We start from the raw sequence: 19,175 nt of genomic DNA, 5'->3' as shown, positions 1-19,175 counted from the left end.
TACTCCACCAATCGTTGTAGCATTAGATGTTTAAATCCCAAACAAGATTGTCATCTTCGAAGGAAATCGTTTTAGATCCAAATTTGGACTCAACCTTTAACAAAGGAAAGAGGAGCTGAAAAAGCAAGAAGGAGAGAAAGATGTCAGCCTGAAGGAAGGCAATAGTCTTTTGAAACATACGAAGGATACCTTCCAGTTTAGAAAGGTCAACGCTGAACCACGCTTGGTGGAACCAACTAAAGAAGAAAAGATGTTGAAAGATCACGAGTTGCACAACACCATTTTGTCTGAAGATGACGATGTTGGAAAATTTGCACTAAAATCTAATCATGTCTCCCTGAAGAATAATTGAACAATTGGGTTACAAAGGACCATATCACAGTTTTAGATGAAATTTAGAGTAATATTCAAAGTTAACCCCATTAATTTCACTTGGGAGCATTAGGGAATATTTTGTAAAGGGTTGCTATGTAATTCTACTTTTTTACTGCAATTGAAGATGTTTTCTTTCATTTCTCAAGTGGCAGTCATTTTATACACTACATTCTTTATAATTCTTTTATTTTACTTTCGACATTCTTTATTCTTTCATTCATTTTATAAATGTCTATTACTCTTCCAAATTTATACATTCATTCCAAATTTTCTTTGCATATGTCTTAAACATTAATAGCATGAATGTTTCTAAATTTTTAATCATGAGATAAATTTCAAGCAGTCTGTGCTTAGTAAATATGAGTACAAAAATGAGGTAGAGTGTGATGTTTCTAGTAAATTATCGAGGATGGTGAAAAAAAGGATAAAATGATCTTATCTCACAGTGAAGAAGCTGAGATTTTGAATATTTGACAAATAAAGAAAGAAGAGAGATATAATTGGCACTACTTTATAGCATGAAACAATACAAGAGCTGATAGAGCTGCTTCAAGGCATCTTTTCTTGATCTTATCAAACATGCCAAGATTGAATACAGATGTAATAAGTGGCACAAGTTTCTGATAGCCTAAGCGTCTTTGAAATTCATTGAGATATGTGTTGAGACTACATGATAAGGCTGAAATAAAGGAGATATTCATCTAATATCTTGGCAAGAAATTTCTTGATAGAGAAATTCGATACTCGTCAATTCAGAAATCATGATGTGTTTTGGTATGGGCTACCCAAAGACTCAACCCACTAGAGTTCTTAATAAAGTCGCCAACATTGACTAGAATAATATCTCAATAACAAGTGTTGACATTGTGTATATGAGCCAAAATATGATAAAAAGGAGTGCCATAAATATTTTCTAGCAAGACGTGCATCAGATGATTACGAGTCTTGGAGCTTTATTTTTTCAGATAAGGATTTAATGTGTATCTCAAACGAAGATGATGTTGTTCAAAAGATGAATTATGGAAGCTTTACCTCGATGGGCCATCTAATGCTTTAGGATGAGAACTTGGGGCAATGGTGATTGCTTTAGAAAACATTTGTTACCCTTTAATCAATATATCAGACCTCTTTTACACTAACAATATGGTAAAATTTGAGGCTCGCGCTTTAGGGATAATAGTAGTCGTGATAAGGATTTAAGTGCTGAAAACATGTAGAAGTTCTTCATCAGTAGTCTTTCAACTAAGAGGATAGTAAGAATTGCCACAAAAAAATTATCCTTCATCATGTATACATGTCAAAATTCAGTATATACTTTGATGAGGTGAAACTTCATTTTCATTTGGCTTTAGAATAAAATAGTCTTACTTATCGTAGTCGAGATATCATCACTTCAAGCTTCATCGAAAATAGAATTGAGACCAAGTTGAAGCTTGATGTAATCAGTTGAGTCTCATTGAAGAAAAGAGGTTGAAAGCTATGGAAAAATGTGTCAGAAGCAAATAATGCGGGCTTATGATAAGAAAGTTCATATAATATAAGTATGAGAGGATAATCTAGTGATTGAAAAGGTTTTGTCAATTCATAAAGATTCTCGTGGAAAATAGATTTGTGATTAAGAAAGGATCATACGTTGCCAATGAGGTCGTTTCCAGAGGAGTGTTAATTGATCCAATAAATTCAAATTCAGGTTGAAAAGAATTACACCTGTAGAAAACAAAGAATAAAAGAATAAAAAATAAAGTGAAAAAGATAAAAAGAAAATTGAAGAAAAAAAAGAAGAAAAGAAAAATAAATAAAAAATGAAAAATAAATAAAAAAAATGAAAAAAGAGGGAATAAAATTCAAAAGGAGATTTCAAGACGATAATCCACAAATATCGTCTTGAAACCAAAGGAATGATTTGAGTTGAAAACCTGAAAAGACGGCTCAAATGTATTTTGATATTAAGCATCCAATAAATAAAATCATCTCTAGAGTTTGGTACTTTGGGATGAGCTTCACAACTGTAACATTTTGGCAGCATCTGAGGTCTTTTAGACACAAGCTCACCTCTACTCATCGGGGCAATATATAGTTGAGTAATTTTGAGAACTTGATATTTTGAGAGGAGCTTCACGTCTACAGACATTTTGGTAATATTTGATATCTTCTAGATAGAGGCTTACCTCAGTTATCCAAATTATATCAATTTAATGGGTTTAGGAACATTCATGCTAGTGATGTTTGAAGCTTCTGACTTTATTTCTTGATTTTTTTATCATTTCTGTGATTATCAAGACTTTATAAAAATTCCAGTTTTCTCATTTCAAGCCCCAATTTTTTTCATTTACAAGCATATTATAATTATATTAACATAGTTCAAAAGAAATCAAAAGATTTATTGGTATTACTTTGAACTAATCTTTAAATACAGGGAACCCAAAGTAGTCCAAAACCTTGACACTCGTATTCATTTGCAAAAGAGTGTGTGTTAAGGAAAGATATATGAGTTGAATTCATGTACGTAAGTACGTAAGGATAGCTATTCAATCCCTATCAAAGAAATTTCTCCAAGATGTTTTAATTGGGGGAAAATAACAAGACGATTTCTCAATAATAAAAGAGATCCTTGAAGTGGGCGAGGCTTATTCTGCCTCAAATAAAAATGCAAGAGTAATGAGGACATTCCCCTATTTTTGAAACAATAAAGTCTAAAAGATCAAGAGATTCTAGAATAAAATTATTCGTACTTCTTTATGACTTCATCAATGATTAATCAGAAGCAGACAGTCGCCTTAAAAAGAAGGAGCATGGTTATTTTGAGATTTTTCTGATATTTGAACTTGTAACAAAGATTCAAGGCACTCCTATATCAGGCATATTAATCAACCTTCTGAATGGCCTTGAAAATAAGAAATCTTTTCCACTAACATTGATGCTCAAAACCTTGACTGACATGATGTAATTTTCAATGGATGATGCAAGAAGTGAGACCATTCGAAGTTGAAGTTATGGTACTCAAATAAAGATAAGAATGAAAGTACTCACATTGGGGCCATTGCTAAAACCCAGATCATGTTGAGGTAACAAGATTACAACCAGGAAAGTGTTAAGAATGAACCTCACCGCTTGGAACGTCAGGAGTAGAATAAAGATAAGAATGGCTTACTTTGAAAAGCAAACCATTCATGCTTTAGATGGCAGAAGAGTCTTGAAGATACAGCTCTGATAGAACAATTGGCACATAAACAAAAGGTGTCAAGATCATATATCTGACCACAACAAGAATTAAAGAGAAAATATTTCTTCTGAGATTTTCATAAAGAAACAAAAACAAGAGGAAAGAGAAGACGTGATGACATGAACTGATCAAATTGCTCTTCTAAAAAAAAGAGAAGGCTCGCTTGAACTGGCAAGTTGCTGGCCTGATTGGAGTAGCTCTAGTCAAGATTTATCAAGGGGGAAGACCGAGTTTTCCACTTTGAAGTTAAAAATAAATTGAATTAATATTTCTGCATCCATAAAAACATCATTTGTATGAGGAAAGTGTTATATTTAGACACATTTAATTGCATTCATATTTCATAAATAAATGCATGATCCTTTACAGGTTCCCAAGGAAAGTAAGGATTTGTGACTCGATAAGAGAAAATCACAATTCAAATATCAAATAGAGGAAATCACATTTGGAGTGGCAGAGTCTCAAGAGCAGAGGAGCCCAATCCACACAAAAAATCATCATTACTTAGAAGTGGTGCATGTTACCCAACCACTAAGATGTTTACATATGATCTGTGAAAAATGAAAAACGATTTTCAAAGTTTCTTATTTAATCTTTACCAAAAGTGAAATTGTTGAAAAATAAGAAAGTAATTTCCAAAGTTTCTTACTTAGTAAATTATTTCCAAAAATCATTAAGACATTCAGGTATGATATTTTCATTTGATATTTTTTTTGAAAAATGAGAAACCAATTTTCAAAGTTTCTCATATTGATACAATAAATTTTATCTCACTTGAGATTATTTTTCTTAAAAAAACATATTTCGTCTCACTTGAGACAATTCCCCTTGAAACACAAAATCTATAATTGTTTCAGTCGAAAAAAATTATCTCACATGAGATAGTTACTCTTGAAACAAATTTCTTTTCGCCGATTCATTTTCATTCAAAGGTTGAATATTTCATAGGAATTCCAAAGTTAGCAAAGATTTCACAATTCTTTACTAGAGAGAAAGATTTCAGCAAAGAATCAGTCTATATTTTTCATCATTGAAAGAAATGGATCTCAGCAAAAAAATTGATGATTATCGAGTCGTTACCTTCGGGTACTTTAAATACAAATCACTAACATACGATAATATTTTACAGGTTTTAAATTTTTCAAAGAGAGGATAAACAAGTAAACATTTCCAATGGAAGGGTTCATAATGAGAAGAACACATCCGATGAGGGAGAATAAGTTCATAATGAGAAGAACTTATTTAACCTTAGCTTGATTCCATCACATAAGGAGGTGGATCAACATTTCTTCGTTTCTATCATATAAGGAGTTTGAATAGCACCAATACTTGGCTCATCCATCGTATATGGAGTTGGATCAGCATCATCACTTTGTTCGATTCCATCACATAAAGAGTTGGATCAACGTTTCCGAGAGAATAAGTTCGTAATAAGAAGAACTTGTTCAACATTTTGCTCGTCCATCGCATAAGGAGTTGGATCAACATCACCTCAGGTCAACCATTGCAGAAGGAGTTGGGTCAATGTTTACGAGAGAATAAGTTCATAATGAGAAGAACTTGTTCAATCATGTTTTATCCATCACAGAAGGAGGTGGATTGACATCCCCAGCGAAGAGTTTGCATCTTGACAAGCAGTGATCACGTTGAAAAATGGTGTTTTATGTCTTTTCTCTATTCTCATTTCACTGTAATGAGCAAAGAGGGGCAACTGTAATCACCATTTTCAACTATTAAGTAATATATATATTATTATATTATTATTACAAATAAATAAAATATTATTAAATATTTATTTCAAACCCAACAACCGAACCCAAATCCAATACCCAAACCGAAATCCAAATCCGATCCCAAACCAAAACTCTAGCCTAACCTAACCCTAACCCTAACAAATCATATCATCAACAGTCTTTGCCGCCGTCAATGCCTAGACGAACCAGGTCATCATAAATCTCAACTAAACCCAAAAAATATGGGGCATTTAAAAATCAAATCATCATAAACAGTGATGGTCAGAGAAGCAAGTAGGGATTAAGTTTTTTATTATTTTATTTTATTTATCTCTGTAAGAAATCGGGTATAAGAACCCACTAAAATCAACTTGTATGGGACTTTTCCCCACTGATTTTCGATGAATACAAAAATATTTCAGAGGTACTATTTTTTGGGTTTTTAGTAAGTTTTGAATAATAAAAAAATAAAAAAAGAAGAAAAAGAGCTTGAAAAGATCATCTGTGGAGGGGAAGAGAGAGTTTCATTGAAGCTCATTTCGTCGGGGTACGTCAATGGTGAGGGTGTCAAAAGTATAGGGATTCTAGTGGGTCATAGGGTCTTGCATGTTGGTTTTTGACCTAGATCTAGGCATTAAAGGGTATATCAAGAGGTTTCGGGGTGGTTTGAGTGTGTTCAGTCGTGCCGGAGGTAGAACAAGTCGAAGGGTCAAGTTTTTTGGGGCGATTTAGGAGTGTTTTAGGGCTTTCGATTGTCGGATTTGGTGTTAGGGGGTTAGATCAGGCTTTAGACGTTTGTTTTGGGGTAATTAGGGTTTATTCGGCCATCGTAGGTGACGACCGACGACGTCTTCTCAGTGGGGTTTTGGCTCTCAGTCGAGAGAGAGAAATGAGGGTTTGAGATAGTTTTTGGTTTTTTTTTCTGAAATAGGTTAGAATGATAAAAAAAGTATTTTATAGAGGAGTTTACGGTTATTTGCGTTTAAGTCCCCATAGATAGCTGTTTTTTTGCACTTTGGTCACCTACGAGGACTAAATTTATTATTTACCCTTTTTCATGTACGTTTTGTACTGTTGGTATATTTTTTTTAGTCCCTCTAGTTTTAGGGTATTTTTGCATTCTGGTCACCTGCAGTGACTATTTAATTGTTTTGAAATATTATTATCATAATTGTGTAATTTTTGCATTTTTCATTTATTAATGCATATTTGGCTTATTAAAAATGGAAAATCACATTTTAATCCTTCTTATTTTAGCGTGTTTTTGCACTTTGGTCCTGAATTTATTTGTTGTTTTGCATGCTTGATTTTTAATTTATTTAAGTTTAATACCTTATGATTACGTGTTCAATTTTTTTCTTTATCCTCTTTAATTTAGTGGCAATTCAATTTAGTCCCATTATATTTAATTTATAATAAAATACATGTTGGTTTGTTTATTTCTTTCTTGTATTTAATTTATTTAATTGTTTGTTTGATATTTAAAATGCATGTCCCTTTATATTTATTTAATTTAATTAGCTTTTAGAATTTGTCCCTACATTAGATCTTTAAACTTAAATTTGATTTAGTAATTAGGGTCTCGCCTTAGTTTTAATTAGGGAAATATTCGAGTTTTCACATAAAATGTCCTATTACTCGAGTCGATCATTCAAATCCTTAAATGTAATCATCAATTAATTTAAAGCTCACCTAATTTAATATCTTAATTTTTAATAGTTAATTAGGATAATTATTAGAGCCTTGAGTATTGGTTAGTCCTTAAACTTTAGGCATCATAGATTTTGACCTTAAACTTTAAAGTTTTACATTTGGGTCTCTGGACTTTAGTTTCCCTGTACATTAGTCCTTAAACTTTTAATTAGAATTTTTAAATTAACATAATTAAACAGGTTATTAGCTAAAGCTCCCACTTTAGGTTAGATTTCAATCTAGAGCGTTTAATTTAAGGAGTAATCTGAGTTGGCCCTCGCCTAAATGCTCAAGGGACCATATCGATTATTCGATTGAATAACTGGTTAAAAATCAAGTAGGATTAATATTAGCGCCTATAATTTTAGGTTTATGCCTCTAGGTTATTTAATTATTCATAATTTGACACTTTAAGCTAAGGAAAACCTTAATTTGCCCTTAGATTAATTACGATTAATAATAAATTGTTTGATTGCATCGTGTTCTAAAATCTAAGGCAATGTCCACTTATTAAGGAGTCAATAGTACATCTCTCGCAAGTATGCTCAGGGGTGAATACTAGTGATTACCGAAATAGGTCGACATTATTTTCAAGACCGCATCATGATTTCTAAAATATCGAGGAAATGTCCAGTTATTAGGCACAATATTTGATATTCCGCATTCACGCTATGGGCGAATGTTGTTGGCTTTAATAAAAGAATACCCTTTTTAACTTTGCCTCTATAATGATTCTTAAATTAGATAAAGTTGGAACTCAAAATTTTTTATTCTAAATATAGGGTAATCAACTAGGTACCAATTTTTGGGCGGTGTGGGGGTCTTAATCCTTCCCCACACGTAACTGACTCCCGAACCTATTTTTTGGTTTTCGTAGACCATAAACTTGGTATTTTACTAAAAATAAAAAGCTTTATTAAAATCACCCGATTTTTATGGTGTCTCGGTCGTACCTTTAAATTATCGGTGGCGACTCCTCACATTTTAAAACCTTTTCAAAGAAAACCCCTAAGTCGTACCAGTGTTTTCCCACCCGGGCAAAAAATATTGTCGACACTCAGTTATAAAAACCCGAAACTAGCATGTAAAAGCCCCCAGATATTTTTGAAATACAAAAAAAATAATTCCAAGGTAAAATAAATCTATACTTTTCATTTTTTTTAGGAATTTTCGAATCAACAAATAAAAATAGAGAAAGTTGAAGAGTTACCTGAGAGGGGTCGGTTTATCTTCACGGTGGTCGAAGATAGGGAACTGAAATGGCGGGGGAGTTTTTGAGGTATGTAGAGGTTGTATTTGGTGATTTTGACCCTAGATTCGGGTCTAGGGGAGTAGATCGGAGCGTATAGGGTAGTTTGGGGGTTGGTTTAGGAACTCCAGCCATCGTGCACGGTGGCCGGAACGGCAGCCGATGGCATTGACGGTGGGGTTTTGGCTCTCGGTCGAGGGAGAGAAGGGAGAGTTGTGAGAGTATTTTAGGGTTTTTTTAAATAGGTTAAAAATGAAAAAAAGAAGGAAATATGTTTTATAGAGGAGTTTAGGGGTTATTCACATTTAAGTCCCCCAAGGTTAGCAGTGTTTTTGTATTTTGGCCACCTACGATGACCAAATTTGTTACTTACCCTTTTTATGTATGTTATTATGGTATATTTTCTTTATAGTCCCCCTAGTTTTAGCGTGTTTTTGCATTTTAGTCACCTATTGTGACTTTTTCGTACTTATTTTAATTTTAATGACCTAATTTTGTGATTTTACCTATTTTGATTGTAAGTTGATAAAAAAGAGAAAATTATGTTTTACTCACTCTAGTTTAAGCGTGTTTTTACATTTAAGTCACTGATTAATTTCAATTTTACACGTTTACTTTTACATTTATTTCAATTTAGTCATTATTTTAAAATTCGCATACATAGTTGAATTTGGTCCCTGTATTATGTTATTGATTTCAATTTAGTCCCTAAATTAATTATTTTATTAATTAACATTAGTTTCAGTTAGTATTTATTTTAGACTTTATATTTTATTATTATTCATTTAAGTACATTTAAAATTTTCATGTATGCTTTTTTGTCTTAATTTATTTTAATTTTTTATGTTATAAGATTTACCTTAGCTTTTTCCCTATTAAATAATTTGACTTATATACTAGGTTTTCACCTTAGTTTTAATTAGGGAACAATCCGACTTGAGTTTTTGCATAAAAATGCCCGATCACTCGAGTTGGTTGTTCGAACAATAATTGGTAAATTAATCACAATTAATTTATCAAAGCTTTAGCTTAACTTTAGTCCCTATAACTTTTAGTTAGGTTTATTTTAGTTTAAATAATTAGGGTTAGTTAGAGCCTTAAATCATAGGTTTAGTCCTTTAACTTTAGACTATCACCAGCTTAGGTCCTTAAACTTTAGAAATTACATTTAAGTCTCTGGACTTTAGTTTCCTTGCATATTAATCCTTAAACTTTTAATTAGAATTTTAAATTAACATGATAAATTTGGATAATTAGAGCCTCCACTTTAGGTTAGATTTCAATTTAGGCCCTCTAATTTAAGGAGTAATCTGGGTTGGCCATCGCCTAAATGCTCAAGGGACCATATCAATTATTCGATTAAATAACTGGTTAAAATCAAGTAGGATTAATATTAGAGCTTACATTTTTAGGTTAATGCCTCTAAGTTCCTTAATAATTTGACACCTTAAGATAGAGAAAGCTTTAATCTACCCTTAGTTTAATTAGGGTTAATAATAAATTGTTTGATTGCATCATGTTTTAAAACCTAAGGCAATATTCACTTATTAGGGAATCAATAGTATATCTCCTACAAGTTTACTCATAGGGTGACTACTGGTAATTCTTGAAATAGGTCGACATCCTTTTTATGACTGCATCATGATTTCTAAAATATCAAGGCAATTTCTGGTTATTGGGCACAATAGCTGATCTCACGCATTCATGCTAGGGGCGAATGCTATTAGCTTAATAAACAAATATCCTTTTCAACTTTGCATCCATAATATTTAAATTAGATAAAGTTTGAACTCAAAATTTTTAATTCTAAATATAGGGTAATCAACTAGGTACCGATTTTTGGGCACTGTGGGGTGTTAATCCTTCCCCACGCGTAACTGGCTCACGAATCTATTTTTTGGTTTTCGTAGACCCTAAACTTAGTATTTTGATAAAAATAAAATATTTTATTAAAATCACCTGATTTCTATTGTGTCCCGATCACACCTTAAAATGATTAGTGGAGACTCCTCACATTTTAAAATCTTTTCAAACAAACCCTAAGTCATACATGATTTTCCCCACCCGAGCGAAAAACAGTGTCCACATACAAACATACAACCTTTTCGTTTCCAATGTAATTTGCTGTAATACGAAACGATTGAAAGTTCTTCAAACAAGATTGTTAATATTGCAACTACATAAGAGTGGAGAAATGGAATTATGGCCATAAATTTAGAACTTAAACAAAATTCAACGTTGTCCAAAGCACACACCATATGATTCACAGATTTTGTATAACGGAACAACAATGCCATAACATTGTGTTAAACGATCACACTATATGTTCTCTCCTAGCTATATAGATGGAGACTCCATTTAAGAGTTATTTTTGCAGACTCTGATATCATAGTTTATGACCATTCGAAGGAGAGACCACTTCTGATTTATAATTTTCTTATTGTAAATTGTGTTTAGTACTTAAATTATCATTTTTAGTTTGTTTTAGTATCTAAACTTTTATTTTTTTAAACAAAATCATACCTAGCATTTAGTTTTTGTTTCATTTTAGTACCAAACCATTAAAAATTTAATGGACGAGTTTGCCGACCGTCGTATTTGTCAGCCGATGAAACCTAAACTTTTCAGTTTGCCCATTTTCGACCACCTGAACTCTATTTCGACCTCCGTTGTTGAAATGTTGATGCTTTGGTACAGTGGTCGGGCACCACTGAAAGGAAACAATGAATGAAGAAAAGAAACGGAAGCCTATGGTGATAACAAGTAAATGATACTAAGTTTTTTTTTACTAAGAGTCAAATGAATAACAAAAATGCACTTTTAGCTCATTATAATAGGAGGTTTATAGTCCATTAAGCCTTGCTAACAAACTAACTAAAGTGTGACTATATAATAACAAATATTAATCAATTCTATTAACATTCTAACATTCACTCTACTTCTTCAACCTTCGTGATCTTCTTTGTAGTTGACTCGTGAACAAAAGACAAACAAAGTGTTATATGCGAGCAGTAATTCTGATACTTGATTTGATACAACGATATTGTTCTTAATAAAGAAATACGTTTTCTCTTCATTCACCATTTTATCTTTATTTCTTCACCCTTTCATCTAAAGTTCTTTAGAAAATATTTTCCTTTTACTTAGGTGATTTATCGAGAATTGAAAGTGTTATTCTTCTTTTCATTGAATCGTAAGTGTTATGTTTCCTTTCGTTCTACTTTATTTTCTTTCTCATTCTTTCATCTGAAATTTATTCATGAATCAAAACTGCAAAATTGTTCTTCTCTTAAAAACAACACAATTCCATTTCCTGCAATCAACAATTCAATTCAGTTGTATCAAGCAGTCAATAACCAACTCAGCACCAAACCATCAGCAGCACACATAGAAATATGAGTAGCAGAACATGTCATCTAAGAAGATTGAAGCGGTCGATTTAAACCAACAAAGAGTAAAGTAAGAACAACTCTCAGGGTAAAATCAACTTTCAGTAAACTAAAAAGTCCTTCAAGACTATCTCAGATACAATAACCTCATTCAAACCTCAAACCGCAACAATTATACCATGATTCAATAAACTTAAAAATCATAGAGTAATGTGGAGTAAATCTAGATACCTTACCAGAAACTGAAAACAACACGTGCAAGAGACGAGATCAGATTCAATTTGAAGAGAATCACCATATCAATGACTCAATAATCGAACCACAAACAGTAGACTAATCTAACAGTAATCAACTAATAGTATCAACAGATTCTTCTCAAAACTGAAATATGCAACACTTTTTAATATAGGTGATCGATTTACTCTTCGTTGTGATTCCAAGAAATAAAATCGAAGAGAGACGTATTGACTTGAAGCATCAACAAAGAGGGAAAACATGAACCTTTATCAGAAACAAATAGACACGCTGACCTAAAGACCCAAAACTTCAACGAAATAGAAATATTCACCAGTAGTAGCGATGACGACGGTTAAGGAACAGATGGAGGACGAACCAGTAAGCAACAAAAATTTTCGATGGTTGAGGAAACACCATGTTAGGACGAACGTAGCTTAGCGAAGCGGAAGAGAAACAAAATGGTCGCAGGATCATCAACAAATGATACCATGTTGAAATTGATGCTCCAGCGCAGTGGTTGGGCACCACTGAACGGAAGTAGTGAATGAAGAAGAGAAACACAAGCCTATGGTGATAACAACTAAATGGTATTAGGTTTTTTTTACTAAGCGTCAAAATGAATTACAAGAAATGCACTTTTAGTCTATTAATAGGAGATAGGAGATTTATGTAGTCCATTAAGCCTTGCTAACAAACTAACCAAAGTGTAACTACCTAATAACAAAATAACAAATATTAACTAATTCCATTAACATTCTAACACGTTTCACCGAAACACTCTGTCGTAACCGGTTTTCGCCCGGGCACGAAATTTTCCTTGGCGGAAAAAATAATGTGGATAAATAAATGATTTTGATTTTTTTAAAAATGTTTTGGGAGTCGCCATCGACCTTTTGGATTAGGTAGGTCGAATACCTAAAAATCATCTTTTAAAAGAGTTTTTAAGAAAATATCAGTTAAAAGATAAACTGGTCTGCGTTTAACAAAAAAATCATTCTTTTTAATAATAAAAAGGGATTCGTGGTCAGTTACGTTTGGGGAAGGATTAGCACCCACAACACCTAAAATTGGTTAATGACGATTATAAATTGTCTCTATTATTGAAAATTTAAGAATTCAAGAATATATTTAATTCATAATCCTGTGATTTCAAATTTATTAGTATAATTCCAATAAAATATATTGATTTTTATAAATATATTTTTTATTTTTATAAATAAGATATTTATTTACTTAGAAATATCAGAAAATGACTTCTAGTTGCTTTAAGACAGACCCTTTCTTAATATTAAAAAATAAATAAATATTAATAAAATATTTTTCTAAAACTAATAAATTAAATTAATATATAATTATAAAAGTAAGATATTTAGTTATTTAAAAATATCAGAAAATGACTTCTAGTTGCTTTAAGACAGCCACTTTCTTTAATAGTAACAAATAAATAAATATAAAAAATATGATAAGAAAATAATATAAATAAAACTAAATTAAAAAAATGTCAAACTTATATTTCATATGTAATGGGTAAGGGGGGTAGGTAGTAGGCTACCCCAACGCCAGGTTGAGAGCAACTTCGTGAAAGACCTCTGGCAGTTAGAATTATAAATTAAATGTTTTATTAAAAATATAGAAAGGGATCTAGTTGCTTTAAGACAATCCATTTCTTTGATATTAAAAATAAATAAATATTAAGAAGATATAATAATTTTTTCTTAAAAATAAAAAAATGAAGTAATATATATATTTTATAAATAAGATATTTATTTATTTTAAATACCAGAATACGTCTAGTTATTTTAAGACCGCCCTTTCTTAATATTTAAAAATAAATAAACATTATTATTTAATCAAACATATATATTTATACGAATAATAAAATAATAATTAAAGTACTAATTTAAACATATTGAAATTAAAAGGGTAATAATAAAAATTAAATATAACTAAACAGTGAGTAAAATAAATAAAATTAAAATAACAGGAATAAAATGTAAATATCTAATTTAATGGAATAATTCGAATTATTATAAAAATATAATTACTAATAGTGTAATTTAACCTAATTAATTATTCGGGATTAAAATATTAATTATTAAAATTACATTGACTAAATCGGTTATTTTACCTAAAATATATAAAATATGACAGTGACTAAATTATAAATAAAAAAATTAGAGACCGAATTAAAATGATTATAAATTGATTTAAGTGACTAGAATGTAAAGTTACAGAACTATGAGTATTGCGGAAAGGATTTTTCCACGTGTAAAATTACGTAGGGGTCTCTCCCCAAAATGACATCGTTTGGGGAGGGATTTATATACCCCCAAATCGGCCATTTTAGGCCTAAACTCTCATTTCTTTTTTTTCTTCTCTCTCTAGGAGAGATTTCCTCTCTCTTCTCTCTAAGTTTCCCTCGTCTGAGGGAAACCAGTCATCGACCAACGGTCGTGCTCCGGCGCCGATAACGGTGGCCGAAATTTGGAAAACTAGCACAAATCGAAGGTTAGCTTCCCCTAAAGTCGAAACTGAGAGTTGTTTACCTTGAAAACTCTCTAATCATCCTAGATTTGAGGTCGTGACTTCGGCGATTCGGCTCTCGAAAATGGAGATTCCGACGGTTGGGGTAAGTTCTCTTGATCTCTTTTCTTTTCCTTTGGTTTGTTGTCTTGTTGTTGCTATTGTCATGGTTGTGCTTGTTGTTGGTTGTCGTTGGTTGCTTGGTGTTGCTCTTGTTCTTCTTTTTTTGTTCTTTTTTTATTTTGCAGGGATGGTGGCTTTTATAGCCACCACCGACGTTCTGCTCGTACCGGTCCAAAGGAGGTTGCCTAGGTGAGTCACCATAGTTATGGTGGTGACTCACCATAGAGCTCGACGTGTGGAGGGGCAGCTAGCCTCCTGGAGGCTTCGACGAGGGTGGTGTCGTGCCAGCAGCAACGTCGGTAGCGGCTGGTTGGACCACCTGGCAATGGAGGCATCGGCAGTGGCTGTTCATCCTTGATGAGGTGGCGGCGTGGATAACCTAGGGTTATAAAACCCTAGGGCTTCATGGTGGAACTTCTATAGACCGTTGGATCTCTCAGATCCAACGGCTGAGATCGTTGGCGGTTGGGTGCTGGGATAGAAACCCTAATCGGGTTTAGGGTTATAATTAGGCTCCAGTTTATAAATATTTTGGGCCTGTAATATTTGTTTAATAATAATAATAATAATAATAATAATTTTAAAATGGAAAAATTAGTGTCTACAATCTCAATCTCCCCCAAATTGATGATGGACTATTTGATTTCTTCATCCTCCGATCTTCGTGGTCCACCGTCTGATGGGCCTGAAACTGAACTATGTTGGTCAACACTTCATTCTCTCCTGATCAATCATTTGGATTGGTCATCCGTCCACCAGAGCTACGTCACGTCAGCCCGTCAGTTAAGATTTTAACGGTATGTACTAAAATGAAACAAAAGCTAAACTTTTAGTATAGTTTTAAAAAAATGAAAGTTTAGATATTAAAACAAACTAAAACTGATAATTTAAGTACTAAACACGTAGTTTATCTTTTTTTAATCAGTGAGCGAGATAAAGAAAAAGGAATAAAATTCTAATATGTTAGCAAGTTTCATATATTCTTCAGCCCCATCAGTCTTAAGGGTGGAGTCATGATGAAGTATAATCCCATATCGAGTAAGAAAGAGGGGGCTCGAAACTAGACTGAATAAATAAGAGGCAACTATCACACTTGCACCATACTTATCTGGACAAGGTATGGGTGATCTCAGTAAAGCCTATGGCCTAGGCTAGTGACTTCTATTGCACTTGGGATGAGTGCTCGTCTAAGGTTTCCCTAAGTTGGATAGCCTACTTTATAAACTGTGGATGTGGTGGGTTGTGTTCGCGCGGTCCTCGTTCATCATCAATTCAAACTCTGTGTTTTAAATTATTGTGGTCTAGAAGTTAACTCTTTAGATAAATATCTAAAAAAATTACTTATATTTTAACCCTTTTAAAAAATACTTATATTTTATTATCTACTCCTTAAATAAATACAATTATTAAATAAATATTATTAAATAAATATAAATCAAAATTTCTGAAAGAAAGGTTTAATTAAAAATAAATATTTAAATTATGTCTTGTTATTTATACTTTTCTAAAATTTAACCATCTTTAGCCGGACATCTCTGATTGTCGTCATCAAACGTTGCCCTACCTGCCTCGGACCACTTAATGGTGCTCTTATTGTCGTCCTAAATCTTTAAATTGTGAATACCCAAATCCCTAATCTTAATAATTAAATCTATAATACAAATCACAAACAGTTAATTGATGTTTAACTTTGTTATATCATGTGATGACGACTTTGACGGCATTTTTTCTTCCATTCGTTGATGATGACAACAACCGACGAGTTAAGACGACTTTGACGGCTTTTCTTCTTCCATTCGACGACAATGACAACAACCAAAGAGTTTAGAATTAAAATTTTTTATGAGTTTTCTTTTTAAATTTTTTTAAAGAAATTTAGATTTTTTTTAAAAAACTAATAATTTTAAGTATTTTAAATATAATTTTCAAAAAATTATAAACACGGCATCCATCAGGTATTATAAAACTAAACAAGGATATGTAAATCATTAAACAAAAAAATCATTGAAAATTTAAAATAAAAATAGTTAACTAGTGATACTAATTCAATTAAGAAAATAGAGAATGCTAATCTTGTCTTGGCTCATCCAAATTTGGCAGTCAAGAAACATGAGCCTGGTTTCTCTCCGGTTCAACAGGGTTTGAGGACATTAACATCTAAAATTTCTCACATTAATATAGGAATATCCAATCACGTATCTGATATATAACAGAGTAAAAAGTTTCAATTTTTAATTACAGAGGACAAGTTTGTTTTCTTGTCCAATATTTTCACTGTTTCTCGTAAACATTCAAAAAATTTTCTAAAAAATCAAAAGAAAATGGCGTTCACAGGAACATTGGATAAATGCAAGGCTTGTGACAAAACTGTTTATGTTGTGGATATGTTGACTCTCGAAGGAATTCCTTACCATAAAACTTGCTTCAAATGCACCCATTGCAGGGGGAACCTTGTGGTATCTTTCTTCTTTCTAGAAAGTTTTTGCCTCTTTTATTTTTCTTGTGTTTACCATAAAATCTTGTGTCCATTCGTAGATGAGTAACTATTCCTCCATGGATGGAGTTCTCTACTGTAAGACTCACTTCGAGCAACTATTCAAGGAATCTGGCAATTACAGCAAGAATTTTCAATCATGTAAGAAAAAATCCATCTCTTTAGACTTGTTCACGGGTAAGGTCGAATTAGTCGTATGTCCAAAAATATTTTACTTTATCTTATTTGCACATACTTAATTTTGGTTATATCTTAGTCCCCTGATTTAAATATGTTATCATTTATATTATTTTGATCTAAACTATAATGGGTAATTAAGTTTGATTTTAATGTAATTATATCGGTTGAAGATTATTTGGTATTTATATTTATTTAATAAGTAAATATTTATTTGAAGGATAGAAATCTTATGGAATAAAGTTTTTTGGTGACGAAGTAGTTGACTCCATAAATATTGAGTATGTCTTAACAGTTAGAATTATGTGAGAAAATTATTTTAGAGATAATAATCCTTTTGTGATTTATGTAACTTTTGGGATTATGTTGAAAAGGTAAGTTTTGTAGGATATTGGAGGAGTCATTTGGGATACTTCGGATATCGATATAGATACTGAATTTTAGGATACATGTGATATTATATGTTTATCTTTCGTGGTCTCTACATTGATAGTGAATTATCATTCTTCTCATCTTTGAAGCTAGACAAAGTGATCACGTTAAATCTCGTCTCTTGTTCCTATTTTATTTTATATTGATCAAGTTCCTAACAATTTATTACTAATTATATTAATCAATTCCAATAATAGCCTAACTGTTTATCCCCGCCATATCTCTTCTTCTTTTGAATTCTTCATTCTTAGCTATATGAGCAATGCTAACAAGATTAATTTTCTTGATGATCACTTGTGCAGCAAAGGAGAAGAACAGTGAATATGTATGTTTTCTTTCCCTTTATAACATGATCAAATTTTCATTTCAAGCCCAAAACAACACTCACCATCCATGTTCTTCTCCATTGTGTTTATTAGACCAAGGCTCCCAACAAACATTCATCCTTCTTTAGTGGAACCCAAGACAAGTGTGCTGCATGTCACAAGACAGTGTATCCGTTAGAGAAGGTTAGTAAATTTACTCTTTTAAATCTTGGACTCTTGAATTTGCTTTGTAATTCACTGATAATGGCAGTAACGGATCTACATAAAACATAAATTTTCTTCGGTTAATTATTTATTTTATTGATTATATCAAAATTTTCCTCGATCCATGATGTGACATTATGGGGATAGATGTCGATGGAAGGGGAATGTTACCACAAGTCGTGCTTTAGGTGCGCCCACGGAGGGTGCGCTTTGACACACTCATCGTATGCTGCTCTGGATGGGGTCCTGTATTGCAAGCACCATTTCGCTCAGCTTTTCATGGTCAAAGGGAACTACGCCCATGTTCTCCAAGCTGCTTCCCACAAGAGAAATAATAGCTCTTCATCTCAGGATAATGCCGAAACCAAGATGACTCCTAAGATAAAAACTTCACTTTTAATACGCCACCATGGTTTATTATAATCCAACAAAATGTTCCTTTTTTTATAATTATTTTAGAATTTTGATTTTGATTGGGTGATGGATCGTTTGATCATCAAGTTGAACATCTTGTTCAATTTGTTCATGTTTTGTTTTATTAATTGCCTTTTTTGATATTTGTAATTTTATATCATATTTTTACATTCAACTTTTTATAGTGTTGCTTGTAGTGATTTCATTGATCAACTTCGATAATAAAATTGGGTTTTATTGATGTAATTGTGTGGGAAGTTACTAGCTATGCTTAATGTTATTTTCCTTTTTACTTTTAAAGTTTGATTATAATTGAACATTAAAATTTGGAGAAATTATATGAACCCTTTCCATCACCACACTTGTAGCTCCATCCAATTATTGTGCCACATCATCAATTTTTCCACTTCATATTTGAAAAAGTTTCCTTTCCTTTTTAGGTGAAAAAAGATAAATTTAGATTCCACTAATCCTGGCCTATAAAACCACATTCTTGCTTGGTTTTGGATGATGAAACCAAAAGTTTGAGAATTATGAGGCTTGTTCAATGATTCATATATTTTTTATTCTTTGATAAATTTTCC

The 19,175-nt window shown here is 32.1% G+C and overlaps 1 protein-coding gene and 1 non-coding gene across 2 annotated transcripts; both read left to right on the top strand.

Moving 5' to 3' along the window:
- Positions 1–15,644: 15,644 nt before the first annotated feature.
- LOC120183168 lies at positions 15,645–15,805 on the top strand. The gene has a single exon (XR_005521919.1). It is a non-coding gene; the product is annotated as a U1 spliceosomal RNA (small nuclear RNA).
- A 1,030-nt stretch (positions 15,806–16,835) lies between these two features.
- On the top strand, positions 16,836–18,600 carry LOC120183109 (LIM domain-containing protein PLIM2b-like). The gene is made up of 5 exons (XM_039187876.1): positions 16,836–17,000; positions 17,080–17,179; positions 17,950–17,972; positions 18,067–18,156; positions 18,325–18,600. The coding sequence occupies exons 1-5, from the start codon at positions 16,866–16,868 to the stop codon at positions 18,598–18,600; spliced, it is 624 nt and encodes a 207-aa protein (XP_039043807.1). The 5' UTR covers positions 16,836–16,865.
- Positions 18,601–19,175: the final 575 nt, after the last annotated feature.

The sequence above is a fragment of the Hibiscus syriacus genome, unplaced genomic scaffold (assembly GCF_006381635.1).
Source record: "Hibiscus syriacus cultivar Baekdansim isolate YM2019G1 unplaced genomic scaffold, ASM638163v2 tig00112738_pilon, whole genome shotgun sequence".
NCBI lineage: Eukaryota > Viridiplantae > Streptophyta > Magnoliopsida > Malvales > Malvaceae > Hibiscus > Hibiscus syriacus.
This window is presented reverse-complemented; position numbering and strand designations above follow the sequence as displayed.